Genomic DNA, 23,412 nt, shown 5'->3' with positions numbered 1-23,412 from the left:
ATGTGAGAGTGGCCCGTGGAGGCGGGGTCTGGGTATGTGGGAGTGGCCTGAGGAGGCGGGGTCTGGGTATGTGGGAGTGGCCTGTGGAGGCGGGGTCTGGGTATGTGGGAGTGGCCTGAGGGGGGGTCTGGGTATGTGGGAGTGGCCTGAGGGGGGGTCTGGGTGTGTGGGAGTGGCCTGAGGGGGGGTCTGGGTATGTGGGAGTGGCCTGAGGGGGGGTCTGGGTGTGTGGGAGTGGCCTTCAGGGAGGTGCAGTCAGATTTTAAATGTGGCCTCGGCGTGGACAATCTGGTCATGTTGCAATGGACTTTCCTGTTGCAGTGAACTTGGGTGGGTCAGCATCTGGGGGTGGAGTCTGTCAGTGTGGGGTGTGACCAGTGAATGTGGGGTCTGTCAGTGTGGGGTGTGACCAGTGAATGTGGGTGGGTCTGTCAGTGTGGGGTGTGACCAGTGAATGTGGGTGGGGTCTGTCAGTGTGGGACGTGACCAGTGAATGTGGGTGGGGTCTGTCAGTGTGGAGTGTGACCAGTGAATGTGGGGTCTGTCAGTGTGGAGTGTGACCAGTGAATGTGAGTGGAGTCTGTCAGTGTGGGGTGTGACCAGTGAATGTGGGGTCTGTCAGTGTGGGATGTGACCAGTGAATGTGAGTGGGGTCTGTCAGTGTGGGACGTGACCAGTGAATGTGGGGTCTGTCAGTGTGGAGTGTGACCAGTGAATGTGGGTGGGGTCTGTCAGTGTGGGACGTGACCAGTGAATGTGGGTGGGGTCTGTCAGTGTGGGGTGTGACCAGTGAATGTGGGGTCTGTCAGTGTGGGATGTGACCAGTGAATGTGAGTGGGGTCTGTCAGTGTGGGACGTGACCAGTGAATGTGGGGTCTGTCAGTGTGGAGTGTGACCAGTGAATGTGGGTGGGGTCTGTCAGTGTGGGGTGTGACCAGTGAATGTGGGTGGGGTCTGTCAGTGTGGGACGTGACCAGTGAATGTGGGTGGGGTCTGTCAGTGTGGGGTGTGACCAGTGAATGTGGGGTCTGTCAGTGTGGAGTGTGACCAGTGAATGTGGGTGGGGTCTGTCAGTGTGGGGTGTGACCAGTGAATGTGGGGTCTGTCAGTGTGGAGTGTGACCAGTGAATGTGGGTGGGGTCTGTCAGTGTGGGACGTGACCAGTGAATGTGGGTGGGGTCTGTCAGTGTGGGGTGTGACCAGTGAATGTGGGGTCTGTCAGTGTGGAGTGTGACCAGTGAATGTGGGTGGGGTCTGTCAGTGTGGGACGTGACCAGTGAATGTGGGTGGGTCTGTCAGTGTGGGGTGTGACCAGTGAATGTGGGTGGAGTCTGTCAGTGTGGGGTGTGACCAGTGAATGTGGGTGGGGTCTGTCAGTGTGGGGTGTGACCAGTGAATGTGAGTGGAGTCTGTCAGTGTGGGGTGTGACCAGTGAATGTGGGTGGGGTCTGTCAGTGTGGGGTGTGACCAGTGAATGTGGGTGGGGTCTGTCAGTGTGGGACGTGACCAGTGAATGTGGGTGGGTCTGTCAGTGTGGGGTGTGACCAGTGAATGTGGGTGGGTCTGTCAGTGTGGGACGTGGTTTTTCTGGTGATGGTCAGACCATGCTGGGGCCAGTGTCATCTCTGGGGCGGCATCTGTCAGTACAGGGGGTGTGGTCTCGGGGGGTGGGGGTCAGTGCCAACCCACACCAGTGGACGTGTCCTGCCTTTGGGGTGGAGCCTTGCCCTGCAGGCTGGCGGATGGACAGCGAGAGCTGTGTTAACCAGGGTAACGGGGTGGATGGACAGCGAGAGCTGTGTTAACCAGGGTAACGGGGTGGATGGACAGCGAGAGCTGTGTTAACCAGGGTAACGGGGTGGATGGACAGCCAGGGCTGTGTTAACCAGGGTAACGGGGCGGATGGACAGCCAGGACTGTGTTAACCAGGGTAACAGGGTGTATGGACAGCCAGGGCTGTGTTAACCAGGGTAACGGGGCGGATGGACAGCGAGAGCTGTGTTAACCAGGGTAACGGGGCGGATGGACAGCGAGAGCTGTGTTAACCAGGGTAACGGGGCGGATGGACAGCCAGGGCTGTGTTAACCAGGGTAACGGGGCGGATGGACAGCCAGGACTGTGTTAACCAGGGTAACGGGGCGGATGGACAGCGAGGGCTGTGTTAACCAGGGTAACGGGGTGGATGGACAGCGAGAGCTGTGTTAACCAGGGTAACGGGGCGGATGGACAGCGAGAGCTGTGTTAACCAGGGTAACGGGGTGGATGGACAGCGAGAGCTGTGTTAACCAGGGTAACGGGGCGGATGGACAGCGAGAGCTGTGTTAACCAGGGTAACGGGGCGGATGGACAGCGAGAGCTGTGTTAACCAGGGTAACGGGGCGGATGGACAGCCAGGGCTGTGTTAACCAGGGTAACGGGGCGGATGGACAGCCAGGGCTGTGTTAACCAGGGTAACGGGGCGGATGGACAGCCAGGGCTGTGTTAACCAGGGTAACGGGGCGCTACAGGGGTGAAGATCCTGAGCTCCTGGGAACATTCCCATTTCCAGTTGACTCTCCTCACCTTCCAGACATCGATCGCTGCCTACTTCCAGGGGATCGTGCAACAGCCCAGGCAGCTGGGTGCTGACCTTCGGCAGATGGACGCTGACACCTTCCTGCTCAGCATGAGATACCTGTACAGCGACGGGAGTGTGGAGGTTGGTGTCGCTGTGTGAGGTGGTCACGGAGTTCATGTCACCCCTCCCTCCTCTCTGTAACCCACCCCCCACCTCTCCATCCTCTGAGATCCCTGAGCCACTCCCGTTATGGTCTCCCGAGTGTCTGTTCATCCCCACCCATCTTCCTTTCAAAGCTCAAAGTAAGATTATTATCTGTCAGTGTGGGGTCAAACCCGAGGCTCGTTCTCCTGCAGGCATACTCGATAAACCCATAATAGAATAATGACCATAATGGAATCAATGAAAGACCGCACCAACTTGGGCATGCACCAGTGTGCAAAAGACAACAAACTGTGCGAATACAAAAAAGAAATAATAATAATAATAATTGAATAAGCAATAAATATTGGGAACATGAGATGAAGTGCCCTTGAAAGTGAGTCCAGAGGTTGTGGGAACAGTTCAGTGATGGGGTGAGTGAATTTGGTAAAGTTATCCCCACCGGTTTAAGAGCCTGATGGTTGAGGGGTGATACCTGTTCCTGAACCTGGTGGTGAGGGTGGTGAGAGTCCTGAGGCTCCTGTACCTCCTTCCTGATGGCAGCAGCAAGGAGAGGTTAAAGGTAAAATATATTTAAGGGGAACCTCGGGGAAGCTTCTTCACTCAGAGGGTGGAGTGAGTGTGAACTGAGCTGCCGGTGGATGTGGTGAATGAGGGTTCGATTATAACATTGAACAGAAATCTGGATAGGATCATGGATGGGACTAGGCAGAAGGCCAGGTTGGCACTGACTAGATGGGCTGAAGGGCCTGTTTCCATGCTGTCCTACTCTATGAGACTCTGCGGGTCCCAGAGATCCCTGATAGTGGCAGCAAAGGTTGATAGGTGGTGCAAAAGGCTTGTGGTAAGGTGGGGTATAGAGTGGGCTGGTCATGTTGCAACCCCACTAAGCCATGTGGAGTGCAGGGCGCCATTCCAGTTCCCACCCGGGAAGGATGTGTGTGGAGAGAGAAGGATCTCTCTATCTCTCCCTCCCTTTCTCCCACTCTCTCTACTTCTCTCCCTTTCTCCCTTTCACTCCCTTTCCCTCCCCGTTTTCCCCCTTTCTCTCCCTCCCTCCTCTCTTCCCCCCTCTTCCCCTTCTCCTTTCTCTCTCCCCTCCCATCCCCATTCTCTTTCTCCTCATTCTCGCTCTCTCCCACTCCTCCTCTCTCCTTTCTCTAGCAAGCTCCTCTACTTCCTCACTGGGAAACCACCATCAGCGTGGGTCGGAAATAAGATCTCCTCTTCACTGGCACGTCTAAAGGATGTGTGCTTAGCCCGCTGCTCTACTCTCTCTACACCCACGACTGTTCGGCTAGGCAGAGCTCAAACACCAACTATAAATCTCCTGATGACACAACTATTGTTGGCAGAGTTTCAGACGGGGACGAGGAGGCGTACAGGAACAAGACAGATCAGCTGGTTGAGTGGTGTTGGAGCAGCAACCTTGCGCTGAATGTTAGTGAGACCAAAGAATTTATTGGGAATTCAGAAAGCAGAAGACAAGGTAACACACACCAGTCCTCGTTGAGGGATCAGAAGTGGAAAGGGTGAGCAATTTCAAGTACCTGGGTGTCAACGTCTCTGGGGATCTATCCTGGGCCCCACATAGTGATGCAATTACAAAGAAGGCACGACAGCGACTATATTTCATGAGGAGTTTCAGGACACTCAGTATGTCACCGAAGACTCTAGCAAATCTGTACAGATATACCATGGAGAGCATGCTAACTGGTTGCATCACTGTCTGGTACGGAGGGACGGAGGGGCAGTACACAGGATCGGAAAAAGCTTCAGAAAGTTGTAAACTCAGCCAGCTCCATCATGGACACTGGCCTCCCCAGCATTGAGGACACCTTCAAACGGCCATGCCTCTGTCATCACGGACCCCATCATCCAGGACATGACTTCCTCTCTCTGCTACCATCAAGGAGGAGGTACAGGAACATGAAAACACACTCTCAGTGTTTAGGAACAGCTTCTTCTCCTCTGCTGTCAGGTTTCTGAACAGACAGTGAACCCATGGACACTGCCTCATTAGTTTTCTCTACTTATTTAAATTAATTTTGTTTTTATATATATTCCTTATTGTAATTTATGTTTTTATTATTATATATTGCAATGTTGTGCTGCTGCAAAACAACAAATTTCATGACATATGCCAGGGATATTAAACCTGAGTCTGATTCTCTCTCTCTCTCTATCTTTCTCCATCTCTCTCTTTCTCTCCTCTCTCTCTCTCTGTCCCCATCCTTTCCTTTTCTCTATCTTTCTCCACCTCTCTTTCCCCTTGCCCATTCTCTGGCTCCGCGCCCACAGCTCATGTACACGAGCCTTTCCTTCAGGGAGATCCGAGAGGGGCTCCTGCGTTCCCCGAGCGGCGGCCGCAGCCTCTTCGTTGCGCTCTGGCAGAGATGCTCCCCGCAGCCCAGTTCACCCGGGTGCCTGGAGCTCCTCAGCAAGGCCCTGAGGCTGTCGTCAGCCGCCTACCTGCAGCCCGAGATGGTCACTGACATGCCCCAGGACCTTCCAGAGGACAGCTTCAAGAACATGTGAGTCAAAGCAAATTTATTATCAAGGTATGTGCAGTATCTGCCACCATGTACAGTCCTACCCTGTGGGCATTCACAGTAAACACAAAGAAACACAATAGAATCAATGAATAAACACACACATGAAGGACAAACAACCAATGTGCAAAAGACAACAGAGAGAAAAAAAATAATAGGCAATAAATAATGAAGACTTAAGATAAAGAGTCCTTGAAAGGTTGTGGAGTCAGATGAGCGTTGAGGTGAGTGAAGTTATCCTTGCTGGTTCAGGAGCCTGATGGTTGCAGGGTAATAACTGTTCCTGAAGCTGGTGGTGTGGGACCTCCTGCCGGATGGTGGTAGCGAGAAGGAAGCGTGGCCTGGATGGTGGGGGTCCTTGATGAGGAAGCTCCCTTCCTGTGGCAGCGTTCCATGTGGATGTGCTCAGTGGTGGGGAGTGCTTTCCTGTGGTGGGCTAGGCTGTATCCACTTTTTTTTAGGCTTTTCCATTCCTGGGCATCAGTGTTTCCACACCAGACTGTGATGCAATCAGTCAGGATACTCTCCACTGTGCATCTGTAGAAGTTTGTCAAAGTTTTTGGTGTCATGCTTGATCTATGTGAATGTCTAAAGAAAATGTAGAAGCACTGTGGTGCCTTCTTTGTGATGGTTCTTACGTAACGCACCCCTGTACCTGGGCTGTGAGTTGTTGCAAAGAAGGTTTGAGGGGTTTTGTTCCACCCACCATCTCCAGTGATATCCATTGCTTCCCATTTGGCTGCAGGTGAGAGTGAGGGTGAGGTAGGATTTTCAACCGTGCCCATCAGGGTAGGGTTAGAGCTACTTGTAAGAGCAAGTCTACCTCAATACGTTAAGTCATTAGTAGGTAGCTGCAAGCTTACAGCTCAAAACAGATCATTTTTATACACTTACAACGTCCAGAAATCCATCCTGATCTGCAACCATCTTTAATGAGTCCATTTGTCTTTTGAGGCTTCTCTTCTCCCTCCCCCACCCCAGGACAGCTGTGTCCAGTTTTTCTCTGTTGTCAAAACACTCCCTGTCATAAAACACACCCCCTTGAAAAATCACACCTCTTCTTGAAGCTTTCCATCCAAACAAGTCAACAATCCAGCAGAGCACCCTGCGATCGCACCGGTTCCATTTTGTCACATTACACTTTACAAATGCTATAAATTCATAGACACTTCAGGGTTACAGATATAAGCAGTCATGCTCGTGCACACACACACACACACACACACACACACGCACACACGCACACACACACACATAGAGTGAGCAGGGGAGTTCCTAGTCCAACACCCACTCCTCTATCGGCATCATCAGAGTAGATTGTCTGTTGACCGTCATACCGCTGTTTGTAGGACCTTGCTGTGCCCAAATCGCAGAGCCAGTTTTGTTTGAGGTGTTTTGCTGTGTGAGGGGCACCACGTAAATGCAGTTGCTATCCATCTAACAAGGTCACCTCTCTGACTCCGCAGAACAGCCGTATTTAAGGAACTGTACGACGACATGACGTCTCGTTGTCAAAGGGCCGTCTACGAGTGGATCCGACACATCCTGCAGAGACTCAACCAGCAGTCTGGTATGTGGTGTGAAAACCCCCACCATCCTGACCAACCCTCCCAGCCAGACCGTCAGACCCTCAGGCGGCCAGTGTCAGTGGAAAAGCCGTGGACACTTTGAACACTGTCTGTTTTCTTCCCCACTGCAGGAGCAAGCGGGAGAGCTTCGTGGATTGTGGCTGAGAACCTATGGTTCCTGGGGCGATTCGTGGTCCACCTCCCTCCTGAGGAGATCCACAAGATCGGCCTCAATGAGGTCAGCCTCACCCACTATCCTCCTCCTACCAGGCAGGGAGCAGGACTGAGAGGCTGAATGGCCTCGTTCTATCTCAGGCCATCTCAAGTTTTAGAACCTAGAACAAAAAATCACAACGCAAGAGATCCTGCAGGTGCTGGAAATCCAGAGCAACACACACAAAATGCTGGAGGAACTCAGCAGGTCAGGCAGCATTTACAGAGGCGAATAAGGAGTCAAAATTCCGGGTTGAGATCTATCAGGACTGGAGAAGAAAGGGGCAGAAGCAAATGAATAGGCCATTCAGCCCACAATGCTGTGCTGAAATAATTGAACTAATGAACTCGACTCAGAATCAGAATCAGGTTTAATATCACGAGCATGTCGTGAAACTTGCTGTTTTGTACTTAAAAATTAAAACATAGAAATTACAATATGAGATGTACACAGTATAAAAATTAAATTAAGTAATGCAGAAAGAGAGCAAAAAATACTGAGGTGATGTTTATGGGTGGGAAATCTGATGGTGGTGGGTAAAAAAGCTGTTCCTGAAATGTTGAGGCTCCTGTACCTCCTCCCTGAGGGTGGTATTGAGCAGAGGACACGCCCTGAAAGGTGGCGGTCCCTAATAAAGGACGTTGCAATCTCCATTTCCTCCATCCCCTGCTGATCCATGTGTTTATCTGAGAGCCTCTAAAACTACCTCTTCCGTATCTGCCTCCGCCACCACGTCTGGAAGCACCCCCCCCCCAGCACTCTCTGTGTAAAAAATAAACTTGCCCTACACATCTCTTTTGAACTTTCTCCCTCCCGACTTCGATGCATGCCCTCTGGTATTAGACATTTCCACCCTGGGAAACAGGTACTACCCATCTGCTCAATTGATGCCTCTCATAATCTTATAAACATCCATCAGATCTCCCCTCCGCCTCCTCCGCTCCAGAGACAAGTTTATCCAACTTCTCATTAAAGCACATCCCCTCTAATTCAGGCAGAAGCCTGGTGAACCTGTTCTGCATCCTCTCCAAAGCCTCCACATCCCTCCTGTAGTGGGACGACCAAAACTGCATGCAACATGACAAGTGTGACCTCAGTAAAGTTTAAACGTCTGCAATGTGTCTTGCTGACATGCTCCAACCCTCAACCAGTGAAGGCAGACATGGCGCGGGCCTGCTTAACACCCTGGCCACTTTCTGGGATCGATACCCTTGGGCACTTGACCTTTCTCTCTCTCGCTTTCCATTGAAACATCCGTCTGACCATTCCTTATGGAGTGTATAAAATCACGAGGGGCATAGAGAGGGCAAATGCACTCAAGTCTTTTTCCCAGGGTGGGTCTATCAAGAACCAGAGTTGAAGTTTTAAGGTGAGAAGGTTTAAGGTTTAATAGGGACCTGAGGGGTGAAATTTTAATGAGTGTGTGGAGCGAGCTGCCAGAAGAAGTGGTTGACTTTTACACAACACTTGGACAGATATATGCATTGGAAAGGGTTAGATAATCATGGGTCAAATGCAGGCAACTGGGGGAAGCTTGGATGGGCATCATCAATGAGTTGGGCCAAAAGGCCTGTTTCCAAGGTGTATATGACTCTCTCTATAGGAAGGGTGCTATCTCCCGGGGGAAGGGTTTGAGCGTTGCGCTGAAGCCATTGAAAAGGTGCAGCGTTCTCCAGTTCCTCCCTGGTTAACCAGTGAGTCATTTCCCCCAACCCCAGATCCGGCTCTTCATTAATTACGACAACGCCACAAAGCAGCTGGACTCGGTTTACGACATCAGGCCAGCAACCGCCAGAGCCTTCCAGGAGAGGATCAACGCCAGTGGCTTCAACATGGCCAACACCTCGACTGTGTACAGGTGAGCTGCAACTCAACCCTGGGACCTTCCCCCAGCCCAGCCCCATACCTGTCCTTGTCTGGCTATCACCAACATGAATATTTGAATCTGAAATGGGTTTATTATCACTGATGGTATGATACAGCAGTTACCTCCTGTGCCTAATAAAGTGGCCACCGAGTGTGTGTTTGTGATCTGCTGCTGCTGTAGCCCATCCACTTCAAGGTTTACTTTCTTTATTAATCTTTTTATTGATTTAAAAGGAACATAAATACAAACAAGAGGAGAATTATCTCAAAAATATATGTCAATAACAATACAAACCGAGATTAAGATAGACATTATCAAAATCATACGTAGTAAAATATATAATAAAAAAAGAAAACAGCAATTCTCTTATCAGTTCTTGAAGAGGAAAGAAAAAACATTGAATTTTAAATGAAGAAAAAAAACACAGTATAAAAAAAGAAACAAAAAAAAGGGACTGGGCAGTCCATTTTGAGGATACGACCAAAAAAAAAGACTTCCTGATCAAATCTAAAACTTCCAGAAAAAAAATTGGAAGAGTAGTGTAATCAAATTAAATGAAAATATTCGATAAAAGGTCACCAGATTTGCTGAAATTTAAAGGATGTATCAAATGTCTGACTTCTTATTTTCTCTAACCTTAAACAGGACATAATGGAGGAGAGCCAATAAAATTCAGTAGGTGGGATTAGAATCCTTCCACTTCAATAAAGTGGCTCTCCTAATCAATAAAGTCAAAAAGGCTATCTCATGTTGAGCAGAAGCAGCCACTTCAAGGTTTAATGTGTGTGTGTGTTCAGAGACGCTCCTCTGCACACCGCTGTTGTAATGCGTGGTTATATAAGTTTCTGTTGCCTTCCTAACAGCTGGAACCAGTCTGGCCATTCCCCTCTGACCTCTCTCATTAACAAGGTGTTTTCGCCCACAGAACTGCCACTCACTGGATGTTTTTTGTTTCTCACACTACTCTCTGTAAACTCTAGATCAGGGGTTCCCAATCTGGAGTCAATGGATCCCTTGCTTAATGGTATTGGTCCACTTCATAAAAAAGGTTGGGAACCCCTGCTCTAGAGACTGTTGTGTGTGAAAATCCCAGGAGATCAGCAGTTTCTGAGATACTCAAACCACCCCGTCTGGCACCAACAATGATTCCAAAGTCAACTGTCAATTAGATCACATTTTCTTCCCCATTCTGATGTTTGGTCTGAGCAACAACTGAACCTCTTGACCATGTCTGCATGCTTTTATACATTGAGTTGCTGCGACGTGATTGGCTGATTAGATAGATGCATTAATGAGCAGGTGGACTGGCGTACCTAAGAAAATGGCCAGTTGGTGAATGCTGGTGATAATAAACCTAATTCTGAACTAGTTGCCTTGCGAGTGATTCTGTCGCCAGGCAATGAAGGAAACGAGGTATTGGTATTGGTACTGGTATTGGAATTGGGTTAATACTGTCACATGTTCCAAATGATATGGATGGCGGATTGGAGATACGTCTCTACCAAAGGAGGTGCAAGACACTCCTTCCCTCCACTGGCCTGCAGCTCACCCTTGCGCAAGGTGAAGCACCTGCTTAGCCTCCCCACCCCCACCTCGCCCTGATCAGGGTCACGTGAAGATACGGGAGCAGGTGGCGAATGGTCGTATGAGCAGCTGGTACAGATCACAAGTCCTGGTGATGCGACCACTGACACCAGGCAGACAATCTCTGAAGAGTAATGATAATGGCTAGAGTCACCCGTCTTGTAAAGACACTGCCCAGAAGAAGGCAATGGCAAACCACTTCTGTAGAAAAATTTGCCAAGAACTATCATGGTCATAAGACCGTGATTGCCCACGTTGTACAACATGGCACATAATGATGATGTCATATAACCCAGCACATAATGAAGATGATGATGATGATGATGATGTAACAAAAGATCAAAACGTTGTGTTCTTCCTGTAACAATGATGTGTATTTTATGTTTTATTTCTTGAGGAAGGCTGCCCATTGATGACAGTTGTGTCGTCTCTGTGGATGGTGCCATTGTCAAGTTTAAGTTTGGCTTTATTGTCATCTGGCTGTACATGTATACAACCAAATGAAATGGTGTTCCTCCAAGTTTGTAAATCTGGCAGGAGGAAAGGACGCTGGGAATGGGGAGGGTGGAGATCCACGGGAGGAGTGAGGGACAGGTGGCAGGGAAAGAGTGCCAGGGACAGGGGATAGCACAGGTGCAGACACACCTAGCACTGAGACAGGCAAGGTCATCTGATTTCAAAAAATTGGTTTATTGATCATTACAGAATGTCTCTCTGGTGCTTCCCGCTCCCTCCCCTCTCCCTTCCCCTTTTCCCAACCGTGATTCCCCTCTCCCTGTCCCCTTCCCACTCTCAGTCCACAATAGAGACCCCTATCAGAATCAGGTTTATCATCACTCACATATGTCATGAAATTTATTTGTTTGTTGCAGCTGTACAGTGCAATACATAAAATTATTGCAGTACTGTGCAAAAGTCATAGACACCCTGGTTATATAAGACTCTAGCACAGAACTGCACAACCAGAAAAAATAATGTTGCTCCAGACCACAAAACATATAAGGTATCATATATGTATTCCCTATTTGCACTTACTAAATTTAACTTCTATTGTAATTTACAGTTTTATTATTAAATATTGTATTGTACTGCTACTGCAAAACAACAAATTTCACGACGTACGCCAGTGATATTAAACCTGAGTCTGATTCTCATTCACGCACAGCACACAAAACAAAATATTACCATAAGTAAGTTAATAAAATATAATTGAAAGTGCACGAAGTTTGCAGCAGAGGTAAACAGCTAACAGCTCGCTGTCCTAGTGATGAGAGCTAGGTGGTGGCCGGGTTGGACTGATCACCAGGGATGACAAGTCCAGTTATCACCAGGACGTAAACAGGGTAGAGTCCTGGTGCAAACACGTGACCCGGAGCTGAACATCCTCAAAACCGTAGAGAGGGATATCGATGTCAGGAGAAATGTGTCTCCTCTCCACCCACTCATCATCAACAACTCCAGTTCGCACTGTTTCAATGTTCATCTTCCTGGGCGTCATTTCATGGGACTTCGTGGCAGAATCAGAATCAGAATTAATATCACCGGTATATGTCTTGAAATTTATTAACTTTGCGGCAGCAGTACAATGCAATACATAATAATCGAGAAAAAACTGTAAATTACAAAAAATATATATACATTAAACAGTTAAATTAAATAAGCAGTGCAAAAATAGAAATAAAAAAAAGTAGTGAGGTAGTGTTCATGGGTTCAATGTCCGCTCAGAGATCAGATGGCAGAGGGAAGAAGCTGTTCTTGAATCATTGAGTGGGTTCCTTCAGGCTTCTGTACCTCCTCCCTGATGGTCAGGGCATGTCCTGGGTGATGGGGGCCCTTAATGATGGATGCCACCCATTTGAGATGTTGCTCCTTGAAGATGTGCTGGATACTATGGAGGCGGGTGCCCACGACGGAGCTGACTGAGGTTACAACTCTCTGCAGCCTACTTCAATCCTGTGCAGTAGCCTCCCCACCCCCCGTCCATACCAGACGGTGATGCAGCCAGTTAGAATGTTCTCCACGGTACATTTGTAGAAATTTGCAAGTGTTTTTGGTGACATACCAAATCTCCTCAAATTCCTAATGAAATATAGCCGCTGTCCATGCCTTCTTTGGCTTTGATACATTAGATACAGACTAGGTCCTCAGAGATATTGACACCCAGGAATTTGAAATGTGAAAGAAGCATATCTCCTCCATTAACAAAAAGGCTCGGCAGAGGCTGTACTTCGTGTGACAGTTGGTAAAGTTCCATTTCCCTTGATCTTTGATCCTCATCTGATAGAGGCGAATAAACAGCCAACATTTTGAGCTAAGAGTCCTGATGGAGGGTCTTGGACCGAAACGTTGACCGTTTATTCCTCTCCGTAGATGTCACCTGACCTGCTGAGTTCCTCCAGCATTTTCTGTGCCTTGTTCAGGATTTCCAGCGCCTGCAGAATCTCCTGAGTTTATGATCTGTTGTTTTTCTGATTCCGTGTGCCCGTGACGCTGTGGCAAGTAAGCTTTTCATTGGATGGACGCGCACAGGACAATAAACTCCACTTTGAGACCAGCTGGCTCCATGTCGTCCTCACAACCTCGCCGTGTGGAATTCATTGCCACAGACAGCTGTGGAAGCCAAGAATATTTAAAACGGAGGTTGATAGGTTCTCGATTAGCTGGGGTGTCAAAGGTTACGGGGAGAAGGCAGGAGAATGGGGTAGAGAGGGATAATAAATCAGCCAAGATGGAATGGTGGAGCAGACTCGATGGGCTGAATGGCCTAATTCTGTTCCTATGTCTTATGATCTTAACTGTCTCCCTTTCACAGACTTGGCCTCCTGGTTTGCTTCTTCGACAACGTGCAGGAGTTGGACACTGGCGAGGCCCGTAGCCTCCTCCACCAGATGATTAAATGCAGCCACCTCAAGGGCTTCCAAGCCGATGTCAAGAAGGTAGAGTCATCACTGGGGACCCAGGTCCCACCCCATCGGGTATGGAGGCTGCAAACTGCAGGGCAGAAATGAAACACAGGAATACTCAGCAGGGCAGGCAGCATCTGAAGAGAGAGAAACGAGAGTTAATATTTCAGGTCAAAGACCTTTCACTGTTTCTGGCAGTGCCCCCTTCCCCATGTATGCAGCTGGAAATTGTGGGGCAGCAAACTAAATAGGGAATCAGTATCTGGTTTATTATCACTGATATTTGTTGTTTAGGGGCAGCAGTACGTTGCAATACATAATAAAAAAGCCATAAGTTACAATGTCAAACCCAGCTGGGTCCCAACCTGGGCAGCAGCAGTAACTGCGCGGAAGAAAGGCCTAGCAACCTACTTCCGTATCTTGCCATGAAAACCCTACGGACCACGAGGTCACGAAGAGTCAGACAAAACGTAACGACTAAACAACAACAAGTTCAAAAAGAGAGCAAATAAAAAGAAAAAAAAGGTCATAGTCATAGTCATACTTTATTGATCCCGAGGGAAATTGATTTTCATTACAGTTGCCCCAACCAAGAATAGAGTATAAATATAGCAATATAAAACCATAAATAATTAAATAGTGATATGTAAATTATGCCAGGAAATAAGTCCAGGACCAGCCTATTGGCTCAGGGTGTCTGACCCTCCAAGGGAGGAGTTGTAAAGTTTGATGGCCACAGACAGGAATGACTTCCTATGACGCTCTGTGTTGCATCTCGGTGGAATGAGTCATGTATGTGGATTCATTGTCCATTCAGAAATCTGATGGCGGAGGGGAAGAAGCTGTTCCTGAAACACTGAGTATCTCTCTTGAGGCTCCTGACTCTCCTCTCTGATGATAGTAATGGGAAGAGACCATGTCCTGGATGATGGGGATTCCTTAATGACAGATGCTGCCTTTTGATGGTGTCCTCGATGCTGAGGAGGCCGGTGCCCATGATAGAGCTGGCTGAGTTTATAACTTCCTGCAGCTTTTTCCGATCCTCTGTTCCAGACGGTTATGTAACCAGTGAAGTGGAGAGTTCGGTGATGGTAAATACACTCTAAATCAGAGGCTCTCAACATGGGCCATGTCAGATTCCGCAGGGGCCACAAGTGAAAAAACAGAAACAGGAGTTTCTGAACGGGCCTCGATAAGTTTACTGTTCTAATGAAATATTGCTAATTTATATGATCTCAGAGAGGATGTGCTGACATTGGAGAGGGTTCAAAGGAGGTTCATGAAAAAGATTGAACAGCTTGTCATATGAGGAGTGTTTGACGGCTCTGAGCCTGTACTCACTGGAATTCAGAACAATGAGTTGGGGATCTCATTGAAACATTTCAAAATAAAGGCTTAGATATAGTGGATTGAAGGGTTCCGGCCCGAAACATCGACCGATCTTTTCCTCGGATGCTGCCCGACCTGCTGAGTTCCTCCAGCGTGTTGTGAGTGTTAGACATAGTGGATGCGGAGCGGATGCTTCTCACAGTTGTGGGGGGGGGGGTCTAGGACCAGAGGGGACAACCTCAGAATAGAGGGACGTCCATTTAGAATGGAGATGAGGAGGAATTTGTTTAGCCAGAGGGTGGTGCATCTGTGGAGTGCATAGCCACAGGCGGCGGTGAAGGCCAGGTCACTGGGTGCATTTAAGGCAGAGGCTGACAGTTCTTGATTAGTCAGAGTGGGAAGGGACATGGGGAGAAGTCAGGAGAATGGGGTTGAGAGGGAAATGGATCAGCCGTGATGGAATGGTGGACAGACTTGATGGGCCAAATGGCCTAATTCTCCTGCCACATCTTACAGTCTAAATGATTATCTGTAATTTAATTGGAATACTGAATGGTATTAATGGAAAAATATGGTAGATGATGCAAATGAGGCATTGTGTGTGTGTGTGGTGGCCTGTCACGTTAATCTATCTCTGTCCCTGCTTGACCACACACAAATCACCATTTACTCCCCGCAGGGCGGCCAGCTCAGCCCCACACCACATCCACCCCAGACTGGGTGGTGGGTCCATTTGGGGTGAACATAGAACATAGAATAGTACAGCACAGTACAGGCCCTTCGGCCCACAATGTTGTGCCGACCCTCAAACCCTGCCTCCCATATAACCCCCCACCTTAAATTTCTCCATACACCTGTCTAGTAGTCTCTTAAACTTCACTAGTGTATCTGCCTCCACCACTGACTCAGGCAGTGCATTCCACGCACCAACCACTCTCTGAGTAAAAAACCTTCCTCTAATATCCCCCTTGAACTTCCCACCCCTTACCTTAAAGCCACGTCCTCTTGTATTGAGAATAGTGTTGACACCACATTGCAAGAATGTCTTATTGAGCTGCAGAGTGACAGAATAGCTCAAGCAGAATTTTGAATAACTAGTGACATCTAAAATGCTTCCACAGCGCTGGGAGAAAGCAAAGTTGTTTCTAATTTAATTTCCTACTTCTTTTATGTAATTGAATGTAGTTTTCATCAAAGGTTCATTTATTATCAAACTATACAGCTTGAAATATTTCCTCTCCAGGTAGCCATGAAACCAAGAGAGACAGCACGATCATCAACCCCCAAATCCCCCCTCCCCACACAAAAAAACAAACAAAACAGAACAGGAACATCGACCCTCAAATCCCCCCTCCCCACACAAAAAAACAAACAAAACAGAACAGGAACATCGATCCTCAAATCCCCCCTCCCCACACAAAAAAACAAACAAAACAGAACAGGAACATCGACCCTCAAATCCCCCCTCCCCACACAAAAAAACAAATAAAACAGAACAGGAACATCGACCCTCAAATCCCCCCTCCCCACACAAAAAAACAAACAAAACAGAACAGGAACATCGACCCTCAAATCCCCCCTCCCCACACAAAAAAACAAATAAAACAGAACAGGAACATCGACCCTCAAATCCCCCCTCCCCACACAAAAAAACAAACAAAACAGAACAGGAACATCGACCCTCAAATCCCCCCTCCCCACACAAAAAAAAGCAAACAAAACGGAACAGGAACATTAACCCTCCCGTACAAAGTCGGAACAAAATAGATCAGGCACGTTGACCTCCAAGTTCCCCTCCCTGCGCAAAAAAAAAGACAGATCAGTGGAAAACACAGAAGATAAAAAACAATAAGGCTGATATAAGCTCTAGACCAAGTCCACATCCAAAATGCAGAAAACCTGGCGAGCACTCTCCGGGCCCAGTGGCAGACCAGCTTTCAAAAGCACCTGCTCCCTACCTGCTTCGAAAAGTTCCTAACCATCTCGATGTTGTGAAAAGAGTTGATCTTTGATTACCTTCAAACAAGTTGCAACCAGATATTCAACAACACGCTGGTTTGCATCAGTTGGAAGTACCCAAAGTAACAATATTAAATGCTTTTCCATTGCTGGTTGAAGAATCTTATATGAATTATAATTATTCAGGGTTCCCCCAGGTTGTTCTAGCTGGGGGTGGTGACAGAGGAAAGATCCCACTACCTATTAAATGCTTCCAATGGGTACTAAGCCCGGTGAAATTGTTTCTACTGACAGGAGAAGGGGCAAAGGCGGGTTACTGGTGCCCTAAAACCAGTTGCTTTGGGCAGATGAAGCTCGTCAGCCATTGGCTCATCTAGGGGAAGGAAAACTCGAATCTCAAACCTCTGCCTCCTTGTGGCTATACCTACTGATTGGGAAGGCTTCGGGAGTAATCCGCTAGGGAAAATCCAGGATGCAGTCCCTATGGCAGTCCCACAGTGAGTTCAATGCTGACTGGCTACCCCTGCAACGCTGCTGGCGTCAAACTGTATCGGTCTCTGCCGTTCCTTTGGGTTAATCAGGTGTGTGGAGAGGGAGGGCCTGCTACATGGGTGACAGTTGCTCCCCATATTGTAGTGCCCTGTCTTGCGTATCTCGACAGCTAGGACACAATATCCATGGTCGTCCCTGACCGACGGACGCCTCTGATCCCATTCAGAGCTTTGAAATAGTTTTATTTTTCATACACACCTGCTGAGGACCTCTGCTGGTTAGGGTCAACCATGGAACAGTATCTTGGACTCTCCGTTTTCAAGGCGGGCCATGGATGCTGCGTCCCAGCCGTCTACCTGATACGCAAGTCAGGGCCGTATGATATGATCAGAGTTTTCCTTCTCCTAGATGAGCTGCCAACCACATCTGATGAGCCCCATCTGCCCAAAAAGACTGGTTTTAAAATGGCAGTAACCCACCTTGGCCCCTTCTCCTGCCAGTAGAAACGGTTCTGCCGGGCTTAGTAGCCAAGCAAAACGTAAAGGCCAGGAGCTGGATGTGGTTGTCGGAGGCTATTTGTGACACAGACCATTGGGAGCATTTAATAGATAGTGAGAGCTTGTTCCCATTACCACCCCCAGCTATGACAACCTTCAGGTTGTTATGTTATATTTAACATATAATGATATCTATAACCTGTTAAAACATAAATAAGTATTGGCTGTATATCAGAATAATTAGTACAGCTGCCCAAAAATAAAACTTAACCAGCTATCCAACAGAGACTATGGAGGGTGGGGGCCTCAGAGGTAAACGAAAGACACATTTTGGCCCCGAGGAGAGAAGAACCATTGTTAAAAATTGCAATAGGCTGGTGTTTAGTGTCACAAACAGGAGAAAATCTGCACTCACTGGAAATCAGAGCAACACACACACAAAATGCTGGAGGAACTCAGCGGGCCCGGCAGCATCTATAGAAAAGAATGAACAGTCGGTGTTTCGGGCCAAGACACTCATCAAGTGTATAGTGTGCCGGTCGAACAGCCTGTTTTCCGGGTGGTGTTGAGGTGCCCTCATCCAGAGAATTTCCAGCCTGCTTCTCCGAATCAGGTTTATTTTCACTGACATATATCACGAAATGTTTGTCTTACGGCAGCGGTACGGCGCAATGCATTAAAAAATTACTATAAATTACAATTAAAAATATATATTAATGCTACCCTTGGCTTAAGTGTCTACAACCAGGGTTCAATGTCAACAGTTAAGTGAAGTTTGGGTAGGTATCTGGGTGGGAGGGATTTCGGGGGCTATGCTTCAGATGCGGGTCGATGAGGCTAGGCAGATTTGATGGGCCGAGAGGCCTTTTTCTCTTCTCTATGTCTCTGAGGTGACTGTCCCATTGACCATTCATTCCATAGGGTGATGGTCGCTGGTAATTAATGATCGGGTTATTACTGTCACACCTACCGAGGTTCGGTGAGAAGGGTTGATTTGCTTGCCGTGCACAGAGATTATACCGTCACCTCAGTGCTGGTATCGGTGAAGTGCCGAGCTGCCTCCACAGCTCTGCGGTGACAGCACCAAACCGTGTTTTACTGAGGCAGCTCTAAGTGGGGAGAGGGCAGCAATGACTCCAAGTGCTTTGGGCCGGGCAGGAAGGTCACTGGGGATGGTGGGTCTGCTCACTGCAGTCCTGGGACTCCGTGGACCCCGACTGTCCTGACCGCGGCTCTCTGCTCTCTTCCAGCTGAAGTCCCAGCTACTGGGACTCGTGCTGAGAACCCAACGGCTTAACGAGACCCTGGGCTCCGTCTCCGATGCTCTCGGCTGCCTGTCCTTCCCTCAGCTCGAATCCCTGCCGCCGGAGTCCGTGCGGAGCGCCATGCCAATCCTCGGAGCGGTCACTGGCTGGAGCCCCGGCCAGGCGGTCATCCTGGCCGACAAGATCGTCGGGGACGGCGGTGAGGTGAGGGGGAAGGGGTCAGGGTGATTGTGCGTGGACCCGCTCACAGGGAGGAGGAGATCCACCAGCTTGTTCAAACCAACCCACAGGGGGATCTCAGTGAGTCTGACTGTCTGTGGAGGCAGACTGTAGACGGGAGAAAGTTGGTGTCGGAGATAAGAACGTTTTGATAGGGTTAATTTTTGTCACACGTACTGAGATAGTGAAAGGCTTGTCTAGCACAGATCAGATCATTACAACAGAGCATTGAGGTAGAACAAGGTAAAACAGTAAACAAAATTGGAGCAACACACATCAAAGTTGCTGGTGAACGCAGCAGGCCAGGCAGCATCTCTAGGAAGAGGTGCAGTCGACGTTTCAGGCCGAGACCCTTCATCAGGACGGAACTGGTTTATTTTTGTCAACATGTACCCAGATCATGAAAAGCTTGTCTTGAGTATTGTTCATACAGTTCAGACCATTACACAGTGCGATGATGTTCAAAGTTCAGAATAAATTTATTATCAAAGTACATGTGTACAAAAGATAGTGGATTTGGTCCAGTACAGCACAGGTAAAGCCCTCCCAACCATTGAGCACATCTACATGAAATGTTGTCGTAGGAAAGCAGCATCCATCATCAGAGATCCTCACCATCCAGGCCATGCTCTTTCTCGCTGCTGCCATCAGGTAGAAGGTACAGGAGCCTCAGGACTCACAGCACCAGGTTCAGGAACAGTTACAGCCCCTCAGCCATCAGGTTCTTGAACAAAGGGGTTAACTACACTCACCTGCCCATCCATTGAGATGTTCCCACAACCAATGATCTCACTTTAGGTACTCTTTATCTCGTTATCTCATGTTCTCATTATTTATTGCTATTTATTTATATTTGCATTTGCACATTTTGTTGTCCTCTGCACTCTGGTTGATCTTTCATTGATCCTGTTATAGGTACTGTTTTATAGATTTGCTGAGTATGCCCGCAGGAAACTGAAGCTTAGGGTTGTAGGTGGTGACATATATGTACTTAGATAGTAAAATTTACTTTGAACTTTGAACTTCTGAACTTTGTCACCATATACTGTACCATCCCAAGATTCATTTTCCTGTGGGCATTCACGGTAAATACTAAGAAACACGATATATAGGCATCAGTTAGTCTTGTTAGTCATGGATTTGCGCCTTGGAAAGTTTCCAGGGCACAGGCCTGGGCAAGGTTGTATGGAAGACCAGCAGTTGCCCAAGCTGCAAGTCTCCCTTCTCCATGCCACCGATGTTGTCCAAGGGAAGGGCACTAGAGCTGATACAGCTTGGCACCGGTGTCGTCGCAGAGCAATGTGTGGTTAGGTGCCTTGCTCAAGGACACAACACGCTGCCTCAGCTGAGGCTCAAACTAGCGACCTTCAGATCACTAAACCGATGCCTTAACCACTTGGCCACGCGCCAACACAAGAAACACGATAAATCAATGGAAAACAACACACAAAGACAGACAAACAACCAATGTGCAAATGACAACACGTTATGCAAACAGAAAAAACAAAAAAAAACCAAAATAATAATAATAATAAATAAATATAAATAAATACTGAGAACACGGGTTGTAGAGTCCTTGAAAGTGACTCCATAGATTGTGGAATCAGTTCAGAGTTGAGGTAGAGTGAAGTTATCCCCTTTGGTTCAGGAGCCTGATGGTTGAGGGGTAATAACTGTTCCTGAACCTGGAGGTGTGGGACTGAGGCTCCGGTACTTTCTTCCTGATGGCAGCAGCGAGACGGGAGCGTGGCCTGGGTGGAGGGGGTCCCCGGTGATGGATGCTGCTCTCCTGGGACGATGGTCTGTGAGGATGTGCTCAATGGTGGGAAGGGTTTTGCTGGTGACGGACTGGGCTGTAGCCCCCACCTTGGAGGTAGAACACGGAAATCGATAACAATGCAGAATAAAATGTAATAGTAGCAGAGAAAATGCAGTTCAGGTAGACAATAAGGCGCAAGACTATAACGAGGGAGACTGTGAGGTCAGGAGTCCATCCTATCCCATTAGGGAGTCATTCAAGTCTGTTAACAGCAAGGTAGGAATTGTCCTTGAGCCTGGTAGTACGTGCTTTCAGGCTTTTGTATCTTCTGCCTGATGGGAGGGGGGAGAAGAGAGAATGTCTGCGTGGGTGGGGTCTTTACTGAGGCAGTGAGAGGTGTAGACAGAGTCCGTGGAGGAGAGGCTGGTTTTCCACAATGTGTTAAGCTGTCTGCTGGGGGCCAGCATGGTCCCAATGGCCTGAATGGCCTCCTGCAGAGGGGTGGGGTTGGTGTGACGTTAATGGCTATGTGTATTCACCACTGCTCCCCCCCCCCCATTCCTGCAGCAGTTGTCACTGTCTCAGCTGAGGCAGATGGGATCTGTGGTGCCCGGGCTCGGTGCCAACACTCTGTACAACACCCAGGCTGGCGACCTGGCGCAGGCCATGCGGGGAGTCCTGACGGAGCACGGAGACCAGCTGTCCATCGCCCAGCGGCTGGCTATCGTCACCCAGGTAACCGGCCCCTCAGTGTAAGGGGGGGGAGATCGGATGCGAAGGGGGTCAGGAGAGGGGGAAGGGTCATGAAGGGAAAGGAATGGGGGGAGAATGGGGAGGGAGGGGTGATGGGGAGGTGGTGATGGAAGAGGATGGGGAGAGACTTGGGGAGGTGGGATTCTTCTGGTCTGTGGCTCCTCCTCTCCCAACACCCTCTCCACATCCATTCTATCTAGGCCTTTCAACATTCGGTACATTTCAATGAAATCTCCCCCCCCCCTATTCTTCTAAATTCCCATGAATACAGGCCCAGAGCCATCAAACACTCCTCATTCATTAACCCTTTCATTCCCAGGATCATTCTCGTGAATCTCCTCTGGACCCTCTCCAATACCAGCACATCCTTGCCTCGATCAGGGGCCCAAATACTCCAAGTGCGGTCTGACCGATTCTTTACCAACCCTCAGCACAACATCCTTGCTGACATTGCATTGGCCTTCCTTACCAGTTGCAAGTTAACATTTGGGTCCTGGTGACACAGTGAGGGGAGGAAGATGCTGGGTCGGTTTCCCAAGGAGACTGTCAAAGCCTTCAGGGCCAGAACGTTCCAGTGGGAACCATACCCACGTCCGATTCTCAATGCGCAGTTCCCTGGCCATGGCGCACGCTGCTGTGAATGGCTCCATTGTCCACCTTCCCCAGAGTCAGAATCAGAACCAGGATTATCATCACTGACATCTGTTGTGAAATCTATGGTTTGCACCTGTCATTTGCATCGATGACCAGCACAATCTGAGGACGTGATGGGAGCAGCCCGCGAGAGTCACCACACTTCCGGCGCCAACACAGCGCGCTCACAACTCACAAACCCGAAGTTGGAGTGTGGGAGGAAACCGGAGCACCCGGAGGAAGCTCACACAGTCACGGGGAGAACGTATAGACTGCTTAGAGGCAGTGGTGGGAACTGAACCCAGGTGTCTGGGTCAGCAGGTCAGACTGCATCGTGGAGGGAAATGGACAGTCGGCATTTTAGATTAGATTATTAGATTATGAGGACACTCAGTCCTCGTTTATTGTCATTTAGAAATGCATGCATTAAAAAATGACATAACGTTCCTCCAGAATGATATCACAAGAAACACAAGACAAACCAACACTAAAGCTGACAAAACCACATAATTGTAACATATAGTTACAACAGTACAAATCAATACCGTAATTTGATAAAGAGCAGACCATGGGCACGGTAAAAAAAAAGTCTCAAAGTCCCGACAGCCCATCATCTCACGCAGATGGTAGAAGGGAGAAACTCTCCCCACCATGAACCTCCAAGCACCGCCAACTCGCCGATGCAGCACCATTGGAAGCACCCGACCACAGCGGACTCTGAGTCCATCCGAAAACTTCGAGCCTCCGACCAGCCCTCCGACACAGCCTCTCCGAGCATCATCCTCTGCCGAGCGCCTCGACCTCTCCCCGGCCGCCGAGCAACAAGCAAAGCCGAGGACTCAGGGCCTTCCCCTCCGGAGATTCTGGATTACACAGTAGCAGCAGCAGCGAAGCAGGCATTTCAGAAGTTTCACCAGATGTTCCTCTGTGCTCTCACGTCCGTCTCCATCAAACCAGGATTGTGCACGGCACCCTACTTGACAGATAACAGACATCACCACCGGAGTGGCCGCTGCGAACTGCGTCGCGGCGCCATCTTCTCAACCGTTTATTTCAGTTCGAGAGTCCCTGCTGAAGGGTCTCAACCTGAAACGTGGAC

At 48.7% G+C, this 23,412-nt stretch overlaps 1 protein-coding gene across 1 annotated transcript in view; it reads left to right on the top strand.

The window, feature by feature from the left end:
* The first annotated feature begins 2,342 nt into the window (after window positions 1–2,342).
* LOC134352290 (otoancorin-like) overlaps window positions 2,343–23,412 on the top strand; it is a 75,920-nt gene continuing 54,850 nt past the window's right edge. The window contains exons 1-9 of the mRNA XM_063059580.1: window positions 2,343–2,370; window positions 2,508–2,698; window positions 5,021–5,253; window positions 6,738–6,841; window positions 6,971–7,077; window positions 8,772–8,911; window positions 13,317–13,440; window positions 18,935–19,153; window positions 21,495–21,662. Coding sequence (XP_062915650.1) covers window positions 2,343–2,370; window positions 2,508–2,698; window positions 5,021–5,253; window positions 6,738–6,841; window positions 6,971–7,077; window positions 8,772–8,911; window positions 13,317–13,440; window positions 18,935–19,153; window positions 21,495–21,662 — 1,314 coding nt within the window. The remainder of the gene's footprint in view (window positions 2,371–2,507; window positions 2,699–5,020; window positions 5,254–6,737; window positions 6,842–6,970; window positions 7,078–8,771; window positions 8,912–13,316; window positions 13,441–18,934; window positions 19,154–21,494; window positions 21,663–23,412) is intronic.

Source organism: Mobula hypostoma, chromosome 9 (genome assembly GCF_963921235.1).
Source record: "Mobula hypostoma chromosome 9, sMobHyp1.1, whole genome shotgun sequence".
Taxonomy (NCBI): Eukaryota; Metazoa; Chordata; class Chondrichthyes; order Myliobatiformes; family Myliobatidae; genus Mobula; species Mobula hypostoma.
The sequence above is the reverse complement of the archived record's forward strand: the minus strand, read 5'-3'. Positions and strand labels throughout refer to the sequence as shown.